The sequence below is a fragment of the Dermacentor silvarum genome, chromosome 2, assembly GCF_013339745.2.
Source record: "Dermacentor silvarum isolate Dsil-2018 chromosome 2, BIME_Dsil_1.4, whole genome shotgun sequence".
NCBI classification, from domain to species: domain Eukaryota; kingdom Metazoa; phylum Arthropoda; class Arachnida; order Ixodida; family Ixodidae; genus Dermacentor; species Dermacentor silvarum.
The window spans coordinates 122,863,946-122,885,663 of NC_051155.1; the positions used below are offsets into that span (position 1 = coordinate 122,863,946).

Below are 21,718 nucleotides of genomic sequence, written 5' to 3' on the forward strand. Positions count from 1 at the left end.
GCCAGCAAGAACAACCGGTGGGACCCAACCATCATGCTAGCTAACATTATCTACTACCTCAAGGGAACGGCCCGTGTGGTTCCAAACACATGTGGAGGAACTGACTAGTTGGGACACCTGCAAGCAAAAACTACAGGAGCTCTTTCGGAAGCCAGTGGGGCGACAGAGAGCCACCAAGAAGGAACTTTCGTGCTGGGCCCAAACACCAACTGAACCATACGTCATGTGCATTCAGGATGTGCTAACTCTGTTTTGGCAGGTTGACAACAAAATGCGTGAAGCTGACAAAGTCAGCCACATACTTAAAGGGCATCGCGGATGATGCCTTTAATTTACTAGTATATAAGGACTGTTTGACCTTCGACGACTTAAGAGTACCGACGCTTTTGAAGAACTGAAGAACCGTCGTGTCACACAACAATTTGAGCGGCTACCTAACACCGCCGCTACCTCAACGTGTGAGGGCATCCCGACGCCTGGTACCGAAAGCTTGCTGAGTCTTGTGCAGCGTGAGATTGAGGCCGCTTCTCCATCTGTTCCCCAGGCCCGTTCTTACGAGCCCCGCCCGGCAGTATCGTTGATCCAAGCCGTTGTACGCAAAGAGCTGGGGAACGCAGGCATTCATTCAATCTGTGCTGTAAGTCGCCCCGCGGTCAGCAATTTCTTTTGACCTCCCCGCCCACAATCGACCCATCCCGGTTATCGTGATCCAAACCAGTGGCACACTCGTGACATGTTCAACTGCAGTGTGATCGGCCATATTTCCCGCCATTGTCGCTATCGCCGGCCGTCGTCACAACGTCCCACGTACACTTACTGCCCGGAAGACAGTCTGTCCTCTTCGTTTCATGCTCGCAATGACCCACCGCATCCTCGTGTTTCTGCCCCGACTCCACACTACGACCGCTTGCCGTCCCCTTAGAACCGGCGTTCTCGATCTCCGCTGCCCCTTCGCTCGCCGTCGCCATACCCTCGTCGTCCATCTTTGGAAAACTGACCAGTGCAGCTCCCAGAGGTGATGCTAACCAACCTGGAAATCCTCTGTTGACCCTGGCTACCTGACAAAAAACAGTTTGGGTGTAGAAGTGGACAGTGTGCCTGTCTCGGCGCTGATAGACACTGGGGCGCAACTATCTGTCCTGAGCGCTCGCCTTTCTGGTCGTCTCCGCAAGGTTCTTACGCCCGCCACATCGCCTGTCGCTCATGTTGTCGATTGCTCATGTTGACGGCGGCGGTACACCTTGCGTCGTTGGCATGTGCACTGTGCGTGGGACCTTCGCTGGCCGCCAGACCTCAGTTTTATTTGCCATTCTACACCAGTGTACCCATGGTGTCATCCTTGGCCATGACTTTCTGAGCACCCATTCTGTCCTCATTGACTGTTAATCCGGCCTTCTACTGTTGGAACTTCCGTCTGTGCCTGTCCTCCATAAAGAGTCGCTACCTTGTTTATGTGTTGTCGAGTTTGTTTGTCTGCGACCAGCTACAGCGACGTATGTCACGTTGACCTCAGAGCCCGCTGTTTGTGACGGTGACTATGTGATTACGTCTTCTCCAGATGCTTTTTTGACACGCTATGTTGTGCTCCCTCAGTCTGTTGACTGTTGTGGAGAACCGGGCATGTATACCTATTCTTAACTTTGAATGCGCCCCACAATGTTTTTCCAAAGGCATCATGCTGGGCAGCATATCACCTTTAGACGTACACGAACCTCTGGCCCTGACTGTGGACGCTCCACTGTTATTGCCTGGAAGCCCTGACACAAGTACTATGCTTGACAACTCTCTTGACAGTACGATTGCCCCTGACCTCTCCCCTTCTCTGTTCGAAGATCTCCACCACTTATTAGCTTCTTACCGCAATGTTTTTTATTTTTCTTCGCCACATCTTGGCCAGACATCACTCTTAACCCATTGCATCAATACTGGGGATGCCAGACCCATCCATAGGCGCCCTTTCCCAGTGTCTGCTTCCAAATGCCGTGTCATTCAAACAGAAGTTATGAAAATGCTAAGGGCGTCATTGGAGCCATCTGCGAGTCCTTGGGCATCTCCTGTGGTGCTTGTTAGAAAACACCCGGCGGTTCTGTATCGACTATTGGCACCTGAACAAGATTACAAAAAAAGGACGTCTACCCTTTGTCGCGAATAGACGATGCACTCGATTCTCTTCATGGCGCAAGGTACTTTTTTTTCCATAGATCCCGGCCGCGGCGGCCGCATTTCGATGGAGGCGAAATACAAAAACGCCCGTGTGCTTGCGTTGTAGTGCACGTTAAAGAACCTCAGGTGGTCAAAATTAATCCGGAGCCCTCCACTACGGCGTGCCTCATAATCAGAGCTGGTTTTGGCACGTAAAACCCCAGAAAGAAGACTTTTTTTCCATAGATCTTCGGTTCGGCTATTTTCAAATTGCCGTTGTCGAACAGGATCGTGAGAAGACCGCCTTCATTACACCCGATAGGCTCTACCAGTTTAAAGTCATGCCCATTGGGTTGTGTAATGTTCCCGCAAAATTTGAGAGATGGACTCCCTCCTTTGCGGTTTCAAGTGGTCTACTTGCTTGTTATCTTGACCACGTCGTTTTTTCGCCTACATTTCCTAGTCATCTCTAACGACCATCAGTTATTTTGCAGCTACAGTAGAACCTCGCTGATATGTTTTTCACGGGACCGTAAAAAAAAATATAAGAGCCAGGAAACAGGAAAAATGAGAAATGGGAGTAATGTTGAACTGCACACAGTATTATTTTAATTCTTACGTGTGAAAAAATGTCGGTTTCGCCCAACAGCCAGAGTATCGATTGCAATAGCAAATTATAGTAGACAGCTGTACAAAGTAAAAAAGTAGTAGTTTTATCGTCCGTATAAACTTGTAAGCATTCGCTTATTAACTATATTAACAAGCATGGTGTCAGCGCTCACAGGCAAACATGAACAGATCACACTCGATGAGCGCGGACATGCGCTGTCAAACGCTGGCGTGAGGAATTTAAGCGCCGCTGCAGAAGCGAGCGAAGTTACCTTCGTGCTGTTGTCTATCGCTTCAACGCAAACTGAGCGCTGAGAACACACAGCACGCACAAAGCTACAAGCCGCCGACGCACCTACACTGCGTAGACTCTGCTCCCCATGCAGATCGCTTTCAAGATACGGCCCGTGTGACCGCGCGCCGCCGCGCAGTACGCAGTTAAAAGCACAATGCTGCCCGCTATCCCTCGCCCCCTCGCCGGTGCCTCGAGCGCAACGGAAGAAGGCGTGCTTCCTCCCTGCTTTTCTTTCTTTCGTGCGCGAGATTTAGACGCGGTCGTTGGCTCCCCTTGCACGCTTTCACTCGCACCTACAGCATTACGGTGCGCGGCGGCGGCGTTATCGCCCTTGGACTTTATACGGAACATCTATGAGCCAAAACCAATTTTAGGGCCGCAACGCATCATAGACACCATCTTTAGATAGCAAATGCGGATCTCAAGGGCCATACTCTTGCTGGCGGAAACCGAAAATACGTCATAAGTGTCGCCCCCGGCACTTTGGGCGGCCAATGCCATCGTCAAGCAACCAAGCCAAGCGACATGAAAAGTCAAAATGACTGCTCGGGCCGGCCAGGGGTGGCAGTTCGCAACATATGATGGGGGAACGGTCCCACAGTTGCGACGTAACAGCGGGGTTTCCAATGCTTTGGGTTCTATGGAAGCTGTGCCGGGACTGGCCAAAAACGACGTAACAGCCGGGAAAACGCAGCACTCGGGAATGTAACAGCGGGGTTCTACTGTATTTTGCAACGCTCGGCTTCAACTAAACTTCTCCAAATGCCGTTTCGGCCGCCAAGAGATCACTGTGCTTGGCCATCTTGTTGATGCGGCCGGTATCCGACATGACCCTGCCAAAGTACGTGCTGTTACCAACTTTCCAACGCCCAGTTCTTCGCAGGATGTCCGCTCGTTTTTTTTGCCTCGGCTCTTACTTTTGCCGCTTTGTGAAAGACTTTGCAGAGATAGCACGACCTCTCACATGCCTTTTCAAGAAAAACGTTCCTTTTACTGGGGGTCCTCATCGCACTACTCACTTTGTCAACTGTGTTCTCACTTTGACGATTCTGCTCCCACGAAGTCTGCATAGACGCCAGTGGCCATGGCATCAGAGCTGTTCTGGCTCAATGTCAACATGGTCAGGACTGTGTTAATGCGTATGCCAGCCGCCTCCTTTCCGCCGCTGAACGAAACTATTCCATTTCAGAGAGAGAGTGGCTCGCCCTTCTATGGACCGTTGCAAAATTTTGCCATTATCTGTTTGGCAGACCTTTTAGGGTCATCACTGACCATCACGCTCTCTGCTGGCTATTTTAGCTATGGGTCGCTTTGGACGCTGGGCATTATGGCTTCAAGAATACGCATACACAGTCATCTACAAGTCTGGCCGTTTGCATCGGGATGCCGATTGTCTTTCCCGGTACCCTGTCCACCAACCGGATCCTGCACCGAGCAACTACAGTCCTTGTGTCCTTGCCATCTCTGAACTCTTCAACATAGCTGCTGAACAACGCCGTGATCCAGTCCGACGCAAGATTATCGAGTCTCAAATTCCAGGCTCCTGATGCCGCTCTCCGCTTCTTTGTGCTCCATGATGACACTTATATCGTCGCAGTTTGCTTTTTGATGGCCCTGACCTCTTACTTGTAATCCTGACACACCTCCGCTCAACTGTTCTTGCCCAGGTTCATGATGTGTCCACAGCGGGGCACCTGGGTGCTTTACACACATACGATCGCGCATGCCGTAGTTTCTACTGGCCAGGACTGTCCCGCTCGGTGCATCGTTACGTGGCCTCTTGTGACCTTTTTCAGCGCCGGAAAAAGCCGCTACTCCTGCCTCTCGACATTACATATGAGCCGTCTCAGCGCATAGGCCTCAACTTACTTGGCCCGTTTCCTCTATCTGAGAAAACATATGGGTTGCTGTCGCTACAGACTATACGACTCGCACGGGTGATTCGCAATCACCCGTGCTCTTCCCGCCAGCTGCGCGACCGACATTGCGGACTTCTTACTCTACAACGTAATTCTCCAGCACAGGGCACCTCTGCAAATCCTAGCCGACCGGGGCAGACAGTTTCTTTCGAAGGTGATTGAGGACATTCTACGGTCCTGCTCAACGCAACACAAGCTCACCATGGCGTACCATCCACAGACAAATGGCTTGACGGAACTGAACCGAATAATTACCGACATGCTGGCGATGTGTCTGCCGACCACCAGGCTTGGGATGCTGGATTGCCTTTTGTGACATTCGCGTGTAACACGTCAAGACATGAGACCGCTGGTTATTTGCCTTTCTTTCTCTTATTCGGTCGAAATCCTACGTTGCCCATGGACATGTTGGTGCCTTCTTCCATGTGTCCACCTTCCAAGTACGCTCAAGAGGCCATTGCCCATGCTGAACATGCATGTCAAATTGCTTGCGCTCACTTCAGTGAGTCGCAGGTTCACCAGCAATCTCTGTACAATAGCTATCACAGGACTACCCACTTTGCTCCTGGGTCCCTTGTCCTCCTCTGGTCCCCAGCGTGCCGTGTCGGCTTTTCTGAAAAGCTGCTGTTCCCGTACACCGGCCCATATTGTGTGTGCCGCCAAGTGACCAACGTAACGTACGAAATCGCTCTACTGCACGTCGTACCTTTTCCACGCCATTGTATTTCGACTGCACTGAGTCGCTGCTTTTGCCTCCGGAGGGTAATGTCAAGAGCCACCTATCCTGCGGACGAAGAAGACATTTCGTTTCCAAACGCTGGCGCATACCCACTAAGATGTTGCATAGCAGACGACAAAGACGACAGGTCTTGCCACTTGCTGTCACTGTGTAAATATTGTATAAACATCTCCCTGTAACAATATCATCAAATGCAGCAATTTTTTCAAGGGAACATAACTGACAAAGTAACATTTGAATCGCTGACAGCAGGTACTGCACTGAAGATAGTCCAATGTAATGTTAACCATAGGTGGTCAAAGTTAATCCAAGGTCCCCCCTGCTATGGTTTGCCTCATAATCAGATCATGGTTGTGGCACGTGAGACTCCAGAATTTTTTTTTTTAGTGAGCACCAGGTCACGGGTTCAATGCCCAGGCTCGGTTGTAGAATTCCAATGGACCTGAATCCAAAAAATACCTAAGTGTGTAGAGTTAAATGCATTTTAAAGAACTCTGTGGTCAAATTTAAGTCGGTCCTGAAGTCTCAGTCATAGCCAATGTGCAGTTTTATGGCATACTACGCCATCAGTTGTTGCTATATTATTGGGATGGTCAGTCAGGGGCTCATCATTTCCTATGGCAAAAGTGCATTCACCTGACGCACAGTAAGAGCTTTTCTATTGCAGATAATATTAGTCTCAATATTTATCTCTGGTGTCTGTCCCTTTTATGTTCTAAGAAGTGGTCAAATGCCACAAAATGGAACTACTTTTCACCATGCATGTACAGTATGTTTTGGTTAGGGCAGTCTGCTGTAGTTAGGATGCCCTAGGTTGATGGTAACAGCCCATGTACCATCAGCATAAATTGAAATGTGAACAGTAAATAACTGATCAGAACGCCTGTTGCGTGTAATAAGGAAGTGTGGTGTGTCATCACTCTGTAACCAGTTTCTAAGCGCGGAGTAATCCAGGGTGCACTGGACATAATTAATGAGTGCTAAAACCAAACTTTAATTAATTGTCAAGCTGATTAATTATGTCAAGTATATACCAACTAGGCCTCCAGCAAGCCCTGTTAAATCCCAAGTGTACATTCTGGAGTCTGAATTAAGCCACCGTTGCAAGCGAACCTCGAAATGTAACAACACATTCAAGTAGTTTCGGTATTTATGTTTTGATTTATGCTGTTAGTACCTGTATAGCCAAGTGCAAATATGTGCAGTTAATTTACATTGTGAAACTGTGCTTTTTTTTTTTTCAGGTCCCAGGCAGTTTCTTCATAGAGGGCAAGGCATTTGTGGATTTGCATTTGCATGCTGATCATGGACTGGAACATCGGGGCTTCCTGGTGCGTATTTTACACCATGTCATTATATACTAAAGCACTAGAGCACTAAAAAATTTGTGGTAAGGTTTTCTTTTGCATCTTATCTCATGCTGTTGTTTTGCCAAGCTTTATGAGCCTATCGCCACTGCGAAAATATCGACTCACTCTGTGGGAATTTAACAATGTGGGCATAAAAAGACTGCAATTTTGCAGAAGTTTTTAGTAACAAGAATCTGAGAAAGGTGGAATGGGTAAATGACAAATGGAGCAGAAGAAACATGATGGAAACAGCTGCCCATAGCAATGGGTCTAGCTTACAAATGCTGCAGTGGCTGCTGATAAAGTGACCGTTACTTGAAGATTTGCGTGGCAATAGCTACGACCAAATCAGTTGGTCGAATGTTATAACTTGTAATAGTAGTCTGTATCACAGTAGATGTCCTTTCCCATAATTTTATCTTGCTGCTGCAGGTTGCTGCCGGTGGTACTTCCTCCAGTGAGTGTTGAACAATGGTATAATGTTAAAGAAGCAAACTATACTAAAACAGTGGAACCTCGTTGATACGATTCTGCGTGATACGTCTTTCGTGGTGAAAATTTTTTTTTCTTTTCCCGATAATACCAATTTATAACCATTGTAGCTGTAGAACAGTCTCGGTAGGCATGCATGAGGATGTGAAGGTTGTTCGAGCTGTCTCTGGTGACAGGGGCTGGGAACTATAGGAAAGGTCAAGGGCATTGTGGTGGAATGATAGTAGGCATGGCCACTGCTCTGTTGGTGTTGTGGAGGGAACAGTCACAGGGAGCAATCAAACTTGGGTCACCGATATGTGGAGGTGGCGTGAAAAAGTAGCCGCCATGGCCACAATTTATTGTAGCCTTCCTTCCATGGTGTGAATGGTTCCCTGGAGTGGTAGTTAGACATGGCCGTACGCTAGCCATGCACGAAACATGGCCAAAGCAATTGTTGTGGTGTGCAGCTTGATTATTTGACATGAAGGCACCACTTGGAATGGTGATGTTGAGAGAGACGTTTATCCAGCAATATTTGGCACCTGCAACATAGTTAACTCATTCGGTACAGGAACATGTGTGCATTGGCAGTAATCGGCTCACCTACAACGTGTCGTCAGAATAAGTGCAAGGCTGTTTATCATAATCTCGGGTAGTAAAACTGTCTTGGCAAGGTCAGGTGTCTGGCAGTGGTCGCTGGTCTAGCGAAATTATTTCAACTGGTGTCAGCAGATATGTATGGTACGTGTGCCGTAAATGGTGTGAGCATTGGTAAGATTACTATCATTCAAGTGGTGGTCTGTGGGCTTGCAAAAGTTTGGGGCTTCAAACTCCAGGTCTAGTTACACTGTTATAGCAGTGAGCTAGTGGAACGGCTTTGAACCAAGCATGTCATGTTCAAAAGAAGCTTATTGGGCTGGTGTTGCATTCCTATTGGAGGTAAACATCATTGAATAGCCATAGCACAATTTGCTTGGAGGTCAGCGACTGTGAAAGACTGACAGTGGCATGTTGGTAGGAGTCTCCAGTGAAGTGGCTGACCTACCTCGATGTGTTGGCACCAACATGCATATCAAGGGACCCACCGTGGTTGCTTAGTGACTATGGTGTTGGGCTGCTGAGCACGAGGTTGCGGGATCGAATCCGGGCCATGGCGGCCGCATTTAGATGGGGGCGAAATGCGAAAACACCCATGTACTTACATTTAGGTGTACGTTAAAGAACCCCAGATAGTCCAAATTATTTCGGAGTCCCCCACTACTGCATGCCTCACAATCAGATCGTGGTTTTGGCATGTAAAACTCCATAATTTAATTTTTAAATATCAAGGGAAAGGGTGGCTGGTGTGCAGGCATAATGTAGAGGCTCAGTGCAGATGTCAAAGACTGAACAGGATTTGCAGTTGGCAGTAGTGGGACCAGAAGTGCAGAGCTGGAGTCCAGGAGTGGACAATAAGGTAGAAAGCCAGCATGGGCCACTTGAAGATCACGTGGGCAAGGTCAAAGCACAAAAGGTTAGGAGTAGCACATACAGGCACAAATTATGCTTGAATTTCTTTGATGGTCGTGTTGAGCGTGATAGCCACTTAACTGCAGGAACTTTGAGAGTGGTGGATCAGACAAGAGACTATGGGGAAGTCTGTGCAGCATGCCCTGCTAGCCTTTGCTCAGGAAGCTATGAAACATTGTGTTTCAGCAATGGCTGCCCTTGTTGATTTTGCACGATCTAAACTGCTTAAATTATGGAACTTTAGTAGAACTTAGTCTATACAGTTGAGCGTCAACATAATGAACATGGTTATGTAATCAAATATTAGATCTAAAGCATTAAATCTAAAGTGCTTCTTCTCAGTATTAGCAAGTGATGAACTTATAATGAATATTGGATGTACCGAAGGTATTTATTTCCTGAGCATGACTTGGTTATAACGAGGCTTGACTGTAATTGCTTTGACTGCGTCCTCTTTGCATGTTAAACCGAAGACCTTGTTTGAGGAAGTGGGTGGCTTTGGTGCTTGGACACGCCTGTGGTGCATGCTCAAGGGAAGCCACCTGGTGCTCTGGAGGTACCCTGAGGATGAAGACTGCAAGGTGAGCAATCCAGATTGCAGCCCTTATGGCAGCTTGACTCGCTGCTTTGGCTGGGATGCACTTGCTTAGGTTCAGTCCAGCCATCTTGTCCTGTGCTGGAAATGTTCAGCACAAAAGTGGCACCTAGCCTCCAACGATAATAAAGTGGCTGAGTTTACTTCGCATCAATCATTGCTTGGAAAGGAACCATGGGAGCACATTATTTTTTTTTCCTTCTGCCTGGTTTTGTGCACCGCATTCCTGCAGGACTAAGGTGGTTCTACTCGGTACAGTAAAATCTCGGTGATACAAATTTCACGGGGTCTCAGGAAATATTCGTATCATCAAAACATACACAAAATCAAGAAAAAATGAATTAATTTCTAGCAGAAAAAATTCCTAATATTGATAAGTTGCTCGCTGCAGCGGTTTCCCGGCTGCTATGTCATTTCTTTGTGGTCCCGACCTAAATCCCATTGACTTCCATGTATTACGTTCCCCTTGATACGTCGCCAGTCTGTAATGTTCCTGCATTTGACGTTGCATTTGGACGTGGTGGTGACGTAAATTTAGCGGTGCAGTCAGCTTGTACGTTGCAACAAGCAACCGACACGTTGCAGTAAGCGACCAAAGTTTGCAGTAAGCGACTAAAGTTGCACAAGCCAGGCGCTGTACATGTGTACAGAGCAGTTGGCGAAGCACCCGAAGCGATGTGTGCATCAGTTAAAACCTACCAGGAACCATGCACACTGGGCAAGATCCACCGAGTGCAGCATTATTTTGGTCAGCTTTGCTGCAATGGAGTCATGTTATGCGGTGAAGCATAAGCAAAATATTGCAGTCAAGCATATTGTTGAAAGGGGCCACTGTCGCAAAACATTGTACATGTCTCATACATGCGCGCACACTGTCCTCGGTCACAGTACGAGCGCTGAGACGTCTAATAACTGTACTGGCAGCCATTCAGAGCTGTTCCTGTCACAGCTGTGGTGATTGGTAGCCTTCCTCACAGTTACGTTTTACCGGCTGTTAAATTTTTTTTTTTCGCGGTCCCTTGAAAAATGTATCAACAGAGTTCTACATTTTGTGTGCATTTTAAATGTGTGAACATTTCTATGCTTACACAACAAGAAAACCGTCCGTCCACAATCTAAGACGATCGCTTTCAAGATAGTGCCCACAGCACCGAGCGAATATACCTTCTTGCTGCATGTCGCGCCAACACGAATAAAGTGGCAAGAACAGAGCGCTTACGGAGCTCTCAGCACGCCCCGCACTCTGCCCGTGTCGCAGATCGCTTTTAAGATGCAGGCCTGCAAATTTCTATTCAACACTAAGTGGCGAGAACACAGCGTGCCAAGCTATCAGCAGTCGGCACTCTCTGTCGGCATCGCCGACCGCTTTCAAGATAAGGTCTGCGCGGCCGTGTCGTATCCAGCCGCTGGCTGAGTACGTTTGGTCACGATTCATAATGGTTCGACGCGGATGGATAAGGCGCTAAAGAGCAATAATGGCTTATTATGATCAAAACGTCATCAGCGCACCCCTGGCACTGCCACCTGCAGTACTTTGCTTGCATTATCAATGCACCTTGCGCCACCATCTGCACCCATTGGTGTTGCCACAGCGCTGTCGTTTGTACTGTCCAGGTCAAGTTTCATAACACTGATAATGGCACCATGCTGCATGGAGATGAGCAAGTGGCACAATGCTTACGCATACTTAGACAACTCCCAGAGGAGTTTCTCTGGGAATTTTTCGTCTTGCCCAAATTGTCAACGATCCCCTTCTGGAAGGCGTAAAAGTGCGCGCACGTGACCTCACGAATGTTTTCGCGCGCCATTGAATGCCTCAGCACATCAAGTGCAAGGAGCGTTTTGGCCATCGTGGCTGTTGCCGCAGTCGTCGTTGCTGTAGCGGTGCATCAGGCTGTGATATGGTCCGGTCCACTCGATGGGGGGACCAATGAGAGATTGCGCAGCCGCGTGACGTAGCCATTTGCTTGGCAACTATGGATGCTGCCCAGATCCCACCATGCTGGCTTGTCCGTGCTGGTCGCTCCGCTGGCTCGGCAACCGCCGCCGCTGTTGCTCACGCGCTCGTATGATCCGCAGTGGTGCGGCAACGTGTATGGAACAGGCAATGTTTCTTTGTATTTTAAGCGATGTATTTCAGCCAGGGTATGTTACAAATTCATATCACACTGAAATTTATACCAGTCGTGATCGTATCACTGGTGTTTTACTGTACAAATTTTTTGTGTAAAAGAATGCTGGGACATGTCAGTGTGACAACAAGGAACAGCTACCTTACTGCTGTGATCGATACGGGAGAGCCTGTATGCTGACTGCAAAATCAGTTGCTGATATTTTAACTGTAGTGTAACACTTCGTAGAATAAATCAAGGCGCAAAATGTTCTGCCGAGTTTGAAGGTTAAGTGCAGATTTCATCTGCAAGACACTGGCTGCAAGATTTCACTGCAAGACACAGTGAGTAGCTGGACATAATAAGACAGTCAGATAGTTCCTGAAGAGATCCTTTAGAGTCAGTGAGTGGTAAGCTGAATCCCTAGCTGCACACACATATTCAAATATTCAGGCTGTGGACGAATTAATGTTTGATAAAGCAATCATTTCAGGTGCTATGGAGCTTGGGAAAAATTGCGTCTGAAATAACTGAGTGCAACTGGCATTACTTATGTAGTCAATGTACACCATAACAAACCATCAGCTATGTAAACACCGAGGTATTTGTTTCCAGCCACATGCTACAGTCTGATGCCATTCATTCTGTACTCTGAAGATATTGATGTATTAGTCTTTCGTGAGAATGTTATGTACATACTTGCATTTACGGATGTTAGGGTCATTAACTAGTCACTGCGCCATTCAGAAACTTTGTTTAGGTTTGATTGAAGGACAAGTGTATCGTTATGGTTATTTTGTGATGGATAACACTGTCGTCTGCAAATAGCTTTATACTAGAATAGATGTGATCCGGAAGATCATTTATGTGGATTGAGAACAGTAGTGGGCGTAATACGGAACCTGGAGGGACACCATATTTAACAGACCAGGGAGAGAAAGCGTAAATATTAGAGATAACATATTGGGTGTGGTTAGATAAAAAGCATTCAATTCAGTTGAGGATGTTTGGGTTATTCAAGGTGCTGATATTTAGTAGGAGTAATTGGTGCGGTACCTTGTCAAATGCCTTAGGAATGTCCAGAAAAATGCCAGGATGAAGAGAACCTTAATCTAGAGCTGCTGCGATGTTATGAGTGAATAGCCAAAGCTGTGTTTCGCAGGAATTGTTATTTCAAAATTCATGTTGGCAGGAGAAAAAAAAAAGGCATTTGAATAATGATATGAGATACTCTAGTGTGCCGTCCACCGAGAGTCTCCAACGCGGGACGGTGGCGCGAGCAGTGATGCCTGCCGCCGCGGGCCACCAGACGGCGATGCCTGTCGGCACCATGCTAAATCCTGCGGTGTTCGACTCGCGTTCGTTTGCGATGCGTTGATTGCTACGCGTCGATTGCAATGCTTAGTTCATTTCTCGCCTTGCTGCCGCTTTCGTTGCAGTCTTTTCTTATTGTGAGTGGGTTTTTTGCATCTATGTGTGCACTCGTCTGTCTAAAGAAACTTTGAACAGGTCGCGAAACCGCGATTTCCCAGGGACGCGGAAAGAAACGGCTCATCTCATTACCCAGCGCGTCCGCAGACCCCGAACGTAATGCGGATTGGGACAAGAACATAAGAGGCAGATCGCCGGGCAAATGGGGAGACTCGCGTCGTGTCTTGCCTGAAGTCCGCCCATGTCTCAGCATGGTCCGGCACAGTCTCGAAGTGCAGCGCACCAAGCGGCCGGCGGCGGCAGGCATCACACTCGGTGCCACCGCGACACCCGCTCTCGGCACACTAGTATGTGTCTTTTAGGTACTATAGTCGGGCCGTTTGTCGGCCTCGTGCGCGCCATTTCAGTGAAGTTCGCGTTTGCGTTGTGTGTTTACTTTGACAAGATGCCAGGCGGGAAGTGCAAGTTTCAGCCTGCGTGGCTGCAACATACGGACTATCGTCACTGGGTGAGACCGGAACCAAGCGATCCTTATCGAGCAATGTGCGCATTATGTCAGAAGACGGTCGACATTTTAACGATGGGGGAATCTGCCTTGAAGAGCCACCAGAAAGGCGAAAGGCGACGGAGTTTCCGTCGAACAGCCAAAGAAAAAGAAGCGGAGATAACAGCTCTTGAAAGAGAAATTAATGCGAAAATAGGGCTCCTTTCCTAAGTCATGTGAGGAAATAAAATTACGCTAACACTCCTTGAATTCTGCCTTTTTGCATCCTTGAAATCCTTGAAATGTCCTTGAATTTCCAGCCAAATATTGTGTACGAACCCTGTGAGACTATATCACAGTAAATTACATGTTCTTAAAGTTTGCACGGGATACTACTAAAAGCAATAGGTTGATAATTCAGAGGAAAATGCGTGTTCCCGGATTTAAAGAGTGGCACCACCTTCTTAACCTTCCTATCTGATGGCAGCTTGCTACATTCAGTGGACTGTGGAGAGAGAGAGGTATGATGGAAAAACTGGAGAGTAAACTTTCGTGTTCTTCAGAAACTTCTCGTTAATTTCATCAACACCACATGAAGACAAAAGCTTTAGTTCGTCAATTAATTTAGCTGTTCCCAGTATCGACTGCAGTTGCATCCATAGGAAAGAAATCGGGATTACAGTCGAATCCCCCTACAACGAATGCCGCTACAATGAAATTTCCGCCACAACGAAGATTTTCCAATTCCCCATCAGCTACCCATAGAAAGCAATAAAAAAAAAAGTCCCTTCATAATGAAGGCGTTTTATTCGGTATTTCCGCTTCAACGAACTTTTCGAGAATGAAACTGGGACTGAATTGAAATTGGAACTGCCGAGTAGTCAAATTAGAAGGCCCTTCCAAAGTTGTGACGATCGTATGTCTGCTTGAACGAGGTTCTCGCGAACGAAAACAAATTGAAAGTACCGCTTTAAGCCACTGCAATCCATAGCCACGTGTGGTCATCACGCGCCTGCGCGAGACTGCAGGGGATCACCGCAATCGTTGCCGTTTTCTGTGGTCTCAAATGGCTACGCCAACGAAGAAGCAATAATTTCTCTCTCTCGAGGAGAAGGCACATGATCGCCGAGGCAGAAAGCGGAAGGAAAAAATCTCGCAGTTCGATTAGCGATTGCGAAGCATCGATATCTATAGCAGATTAGTAGACAGCTATACGAACTAAAGGTAGTTTTATTGGCCGTGTAAACTTGTGAACATTCGCTAACTAAATTACTGAGCACGATGTCACGCGTGCACAGGTAAACATGAACAATCTCGCTCGATGACCGCGGAAACTTGGTGCCAACACGCTGGAGTGAGAAGGCACGGCAATAGCAAAGAGCGAATTGACCTCCGTCACCACGAACTAAACGTCGAAAACACAACGCACACAACATTACCGGCACTAGTTGCACTTTGCCCACGTCGCAGATCGCTTTAAACATGAGGCTCGCGCGGGCGCTCACTTAGTGCACGTCGCAGATTGCTTTCAAGATAGCGCCCGAGCGGCCGCGTCGCAGCTGCTGTTGTCAACAAGATGCTAACGTCTCGTCGTCTGGGAAAAATGACAATACGCTAGACACACTGACTCCGGTGAATGCTTTGAAAGTAATGGATCCTGTTCACCTCATCAGAAAAGTTATCAGAACCCACGACAATTGCGATGGCTCTTTTAACGGACTGTGAGACTCGCGTAACGCCTTTGCTTGCCGTGAAGCGTAAGAAATCCAGGCTGACCGACTTCTGGAAATAAAACTTCTGGCAAGCGCAAGCTTGGCGACTTTGTCATAAATATGCAGTGAAATTGTGATAATTCGAACCGCTTCGTTGTGATGGTGCATGTGCCGCAAAATGAGTGTTTAGCGATCGGCCGGGCACGCGCGTTGGGTTAGGCTTCGGCCGCAATGTACAAAAAATGCTGTAACAGCGGCGCGAAATGCATTCTCTCGTGAAATTGACAATTTATTGTCTGGCTTTGGTACGTCTCAACCTTTACCCCCACGCCGTCGCGAAGATTTCCCGGACGATGGTTTCGGTTTCGTTCGCGGCTTTGCCGTTTGGCGTACGTATATACAAACCAATTTCGCGTCAACGAAGTTCTGCCACAACAAAATTTTTCGTGTGTCTTGTGAATTTCATTGTAGCGGGACTCGACTGTACTCAGCTTCAGTTGACGTCACAACGGTAGCTGACTCGATAAGCACGCTCATGAAAACGTCATTCAGAACAGTACAACATTCATCACTGCGTAGCACGTGTCCAGCAGAGTCAACGAGAGGAATGGCATAATTATTTGTTTTTTTAACAACGTTCGATAACTCGGGAGGATTGGTGGAAAGAGAAGGGAGTGCACTCTCCAGAAAAAGTATGCAAGCCAACACGCTATGCAATATGCAAGTCAACACGCTAGGTTGTTGGTACACTTCGCTAAGTGAAAAATACTTTTTTTTAACAGTAGCCTATCTTTAATCTGGTGTTAAACCAAAGTGTTTGTTGTTTGGCTGAAATTTTTTTAGGGATATTCTCTTCCACTGTACAAACAAGTAATGTAGGAATGCAGTGGTCCAAGAATAATCCAAGCTTCTTATTGGTTGACATAATCTCCCTTTTTGTAATTTGTCAATGTTTTTGTTCTTGATGGCTGACACGTGGTGCAACTTGTTATAAAGAAATTTATAAAGCTGTGGTCACTTATTCCAGGCATGTGTGTCTGTTGGTAAAATGAGATCAAGAATGTTAGCCGCTGCAGGACCAATTTCAGTAGATTGGGAAACGAGCACAAAGCAGTGAAAGATGAAGCATTAGGTAATGTTTCAGAGACAACTGGGGTAGGTCTGGACCAGTTAATTTTAGGCAGATTAATGTTACCCGAGAGAAAGCACAACAACACGCACACGAGCATGCATAATGCGTGTTGTAACGCTGCGTCGGTCGATAGTTTTGCCTTATGCGAGCAGAGCGTAGTGTAGTGTAATTATTACAACGCAGCTTCTTGTCCTTCTTTCTCTCTCTGAAATAATGGTGAGTGTGGGAACAGTGAAACCAGATTATTCAGCACGTCATGCAATTTTTCACAGAATTCAAAAGCAGTACTTCGTGGGTGGTGTAGCATGTGGAAAAAAAACTCTTTTTGGTTTAAAGAAATACAAACACAAATAAATTCTAAACCTTGGTTGGTTGCAGTCATATGCGATACAAGATAATTGGCTACAGCAATAAGCACGCTGCCACCATGTTTGTCACAGTGATAAATCATGTAATTTTTTTTTCACATTCAAAATGCTCAGAGCTATCAATTCTTGATGAAAACCAGGTTTCAGTAAGTAGAACCACATGGGTGGAGCATGCGTCTAAAGTTGATGACAGAGCTTCACATTTATTAACATTGCTTCTCTTATTGGTAGATAAAAACGATGCGTCTGTGAGTAGGGGGGCTAGGATAATGCCGATTGGAAGAAGCCAACGCAGATGCAGATGATTCATAATGGAATCGTTGCCATCATACCTGGTTTCCTAAATGCACTGGTGCCAATCTCTCTTGTGCATTGTTTTTATTGTGTGTATTTGCATTTGTGTCTTGATTCTCATACTGTAACGCCCTTGGCAGCACCCCATTGACTCGATAGACCTGCGGCAGTGCATCACCAAGGAGGTGTCACGCCTGCCACGAACTGAGTGTGCCCGGGCCAACACCTTCGAGCTGGTCGTTGTGGAGCCCCTCGGTAACAGACACCGCGACACCCTGACCACCACCCGGCATGCCACAGTGGCAGTCACAAGGTAGGTGTAGTACCCACTGCCTAGTGGCAATACTCTTCCTGCATTGCGTTACTCTCTTTAATGCCATGCAAAATTTTGGAACATGTATGAAGGGCAGATTTTTTAAAACCTGCATTTATGTTGACATTTTTTTCTTCTAAAGAGTATACCATTAATGCCTATAGCGCTACTGCCCTTGTTGGAAAAAAAGATGGCGAAACATGTGTAATATTTTGTCAAAATTACAAGGTACTGCAACCTGTGTCATGACAAGCTAACTCGTAATTGTCAGTTAAGGGACCTAATCACATAACTATGATTGCTGAGTTATGCTAAAAAAAAGAAACGTGAAAAAATCGTGTTAAGGTTACAATTGTGCAGAATAAAATTTTGAAGTGGCTTCAAGTGCCAAATTGAACACAGAGTACAGCCTGGCTTGATTAAGTGGAAACCAAGAGAAAGCTTTTCTTAGAAGAAAAATACATTGACCGACTTGTGCAAACTTGTGGGATCTCAACCCAGTATCCAGTCAAGCTGTTTTTGTCATCTTCTCATCCCACTCTGAGGCATGACCTTTGGGCTGCTCAGTGATATCTATGAGAACATCGTCACGTCAGTACATTTCCACACGGCAGGACTCGGGATGTGCGACGATAGTACTGCAGATGCTGTTGCTCTATACTCTTCTGAACGCAGAAGAAATTTGAACAGCTTGGCCAGCTTTTGCTCACACGACAGTCTAAATATCGCGGTGTCGTGGCTATTTCTTGCCTTTTTTGCTAACATCGAGTTGCTCACATGCAAGCTATTGTAGTAGAGTGACTGAGTTTGATGCTGCCACTTCACGATTGTTAAGTATTATATACTATTATTCATAGTGTTGAGGCCATAGAATACCTTTGAGGTAGCTGCTGCTACAGTGTTGTTCATACGCTTAGCAAGCAAAAGTTCCAGAATGATGTGATTTTTTTTCCATTGTGTCTCTCGGAGTGGAGAGGCCTCTTGCAATGCAGACGATTGAATTTAGTGCAGTGCTGGCCTCTTTGCATATACTGTTGCAATTAGCTGCACAACATATTTGGTCAAGTTGAGCGAAGTGCTAGAGAGCGAGGCAGTTTACAGGTGCAGGTTTACACGCTGCACACAGTTGCGTGGAAAGGAGTTGCCCATTGAGACTTCCTGCATTTGTGAACCACAGCGCGCTATGTCAGTGAAGTCTAGCCTTATTTGTTTAGTGGTGCATTTTAACTTAATGTACCAATTACTATTACTGTACGGTACTGGGATATGACAGATGTAGGTGGACACACAGAAGGGCTGGTGGCAAGATCTTGAGTCATTCTGTTCTGCTAAAGTGTGCAGAGTTCTTATTGCAATGAGTAACTGTGTGCTGCATATGTGTTGCTATAATAGGTTTCATTGGTAATATTGCCACGCGCTTGTGCCACTTGCTCCCAGAAGAAGACGAGGACAGTCTTGTGCACGAGCTAGCGCCTTGGTTTTTGGTCGGTGCTGCGCTGCCCCTTTGGCGACTCGGACTTACCTTAACGGCCTCTTTTAGAAGTCGCCTCTTCATTAAACGTGACAATATAATAATCACAAAGGTTTTTCTTGTTCTTTGATTATTCCAATTAGATTTATGAAACACAAGAATGTTTCTAACAAGCCATGGTTGAATGTGCTGCTGCAAGATGTCACCACTTCTATTCTCAGCTTAGTCTTCGTTAATTTGGTGTAATAAGGTAACTGTAATGCGTATGTCAGGCTAGAACAGTAGTCAGTGACAGGCCTAGAGTTTAGAACAAACAGGCTTTAATTTTATCCTCTAATGTCTCCCTCCTTGTTGTTTCCTTCCTCAATGGTCAATCCTTCTTAGATGTGAACATCACTTGTATGACCCTCCGTGGTTGCTCAGTGGCTGTGGTGTTGGGCTGCTGAGCACGAGGTCGCGGGATCGAATCCCGGCCACGGCGGCCGCATTTCGATGGGGGCGAAATGCGAAAACACCCGTGTACTTAGATTTAGGTGCACGTTAAAGAACCCCAGGTGGTCCAAATTTCCGGATTCCCCCACTACGGTGTGCCTCATAATCAGATCGTGGTTTTGGCACGTAAAACCCCATATTTATAACATGCCTTGTATCGAACAAACAGTACCTGCCCCTCCTTTGGATGTGGCAATTCAACGCACCACAGTGCCTGAGCATGGTAATAGTGGGTATGTGCATTGGCAGAAAAAGAAGTCGAAGACATCATTGAAAGCCACATTTGTCACTGCCTGGTGTCTGTAGTCTTCTTTGTACTTGCATGTGAAAAGAATTTTGTGTTTGGGACAAAAAAGCATCTTTTCAATTCCTTGAATTGGGCACATGGCAACAGTGCAAATTATACGGGAGCACTATACTAGATCTGTGATGCAGTGGTGACATGCAAATCTGATTATCTTAGCTATGTGGTATTGGCCCACCTCATGATAATAAAACAACCTTGAGATAGAACAAATTTAGTGCCCAGCTGATTGCAGTGACCAGTGAGGTAAAAGTCTTGACATACTGAATTTTTTTGGTCCAACGGCCAGGTTTGGAGAGCAGGAATTGTCAGGCATTGCTGTGACAGCGTGGTTGGAGTGATGTTTCTTCAACAGCACCACTACTGCTGCTGTTGGAATTACAGTAGTGGGCATGCTGTACTTGGACATTATCTAGTACTTTTTTTTGCTAACCTGCTTTGCATGTTCCTTGCATGTTCCAGAGATCAGCGCTGTTTTGCTGAGGAAAAATCTTGTTTATCTTGCAGGCATCGGCTATCTGCAGACAGCAAAGATGATCTGAATGTTTGGTGTACAGCCTTCAACCGAGTGCTGAGCTGCATTCGAAAATGGGACCCTGAAGCATACAAAGCTATGGATGTCAAGCAGTTTGTGTGACTTCCATATTCTGCAGCAGTCAGTTTACACAACTCGTGGTACTACTCAGGATGCGCATATGCAATAATGTCTCAACTGAGCTAGTTTTTTTTCTATTCTGTGTGTTGTATTCAGCACTTCTGTATATATCCCAGTAACTTTCTTGTCAAGCTATTCGCTAGCAACATTTTAGTGCTTGTACAGTTTGCCAAATTCTTCTTGCTATTTCGTAGATATGTAGCAATAAGTCTGTTTTATATAATGGAGTGACTTTTCCTTAAATCATGTTATCACTGAGTCATATTCTGTTGTAGGCCTGCAGGAGGACTATTAGTGTAGCTGCAACAATATAGCTTACCACAACATTTTGTGGGTTGATTAAGATTATTGCATCATGCATGGCAAGGCGACTTAAGTTCTGAGTGGGCTAGAATGGATACATTCCACACTTGCCTTTAATTTTAGACAGAACAATGTGTGGCTAATGACAGGCTATGGTAACTAAGCCCCTGTCTGAAACCAATTACAAGATCATTGCTCAAACATAGGACTGTGCTGAAAATATACTTCCTTGCTCAAGTGCCAAAACTGAAGGACCAATTAAAACAAGCATTTGTGTTTTGTCATTATGTGGTGACATTCCACTGCCTCTGGCGGTCTGTGTAACTATACCATGAAGAAAGCTGCAAAGCAACAAGTTTTTTGTGACAGTTTTTCATCTAGGCACCCGTGCATGTCATCACTCCTTCGTGTTACACAGGGAAAGACATCTGGCTTGTTTCTGGCAGATTCAAAATAAATTACTACTTAAAGGGTCCCTAAACAGGATGGACATCTTTGATAGTTTGCAGCCTGCGAGCCAAGAAGGCCACCAGCCTTCTCGGCTTGCTTGCTCTTGCACCCACAGCAGATCGCATGGCCATCAACATGTGTGGGTCGCCCATTCTCTCCCCACTTGGACTCCTTGCACTCTGACTCAAAACAGCATGGCAGCAGCATTCATATGATTGCTATTGCAATAATTTGCATATGCCCTTTTCCAAGCATTTACAGGGGCAACATCAGCGATGGCCCTCTTCCTATATGTCTATGGCGTGCAATGTTCCAGCTGCAATGCATTGCCGTTTGTCAGGGAAGTTCCACAACCGGATGTTTGCAATGCTGGCCTTGTAGTATCGTGCGTGTATTTATTCACGTTGGTGCTGAGTAGGGCTGGGCATTGACTAACGATTTTAAGTGGAATAATCAAACATTTAATTGATTATTCAATAAATTCATTGGATTTGTCGATTTCATTACATAAGCTAAAATAATCAACATACCTGGCGATTTAGGTGCGTAAACATTGCAGAAAGACAT

At 46.3% G+C, this 21,718-nt stretch overlaps 1 protein-coding gene across 5 annotated transcripts in view; it reads left to right on the forward strand.

Moving 5' to 3' along the window:
* The window catches only part of LOC119441730 (anillin-like), a 75,086-nt gene extending 54,101 nt beyond the window's left edge, over window positions 1–20,985 (forward strand). For all 5 annotated transcript variants that reach the window (XM_037706337.2, XM_037706332.2, XM_037706336.2 and 2 more), the window contains 4 exons: window positions 6,949–7,035; window positions 9,510–9,617; window positions 17,304–17,476; window positions 20,251–20,985. In XM_037706337.2, coding sequence (XP_037562265.1) covers window positions 6,949–7,035; window positions 9,510–9,617; window positions 17,304–17,476; window positions 20,251–20,380 — 498 coding nt within the window. In that variant the 3' untranslated portion in view covers window positions 20,381–20,985. The remainder of the gene's footprint in view (window positions 1–6,948; window positions 7,036–9,509; window positions 9,618–17,303; window positions 17,477–20,250) is intronic.
* Window positions 20,986–21,718: the final 733 nt, after the last annotated feature.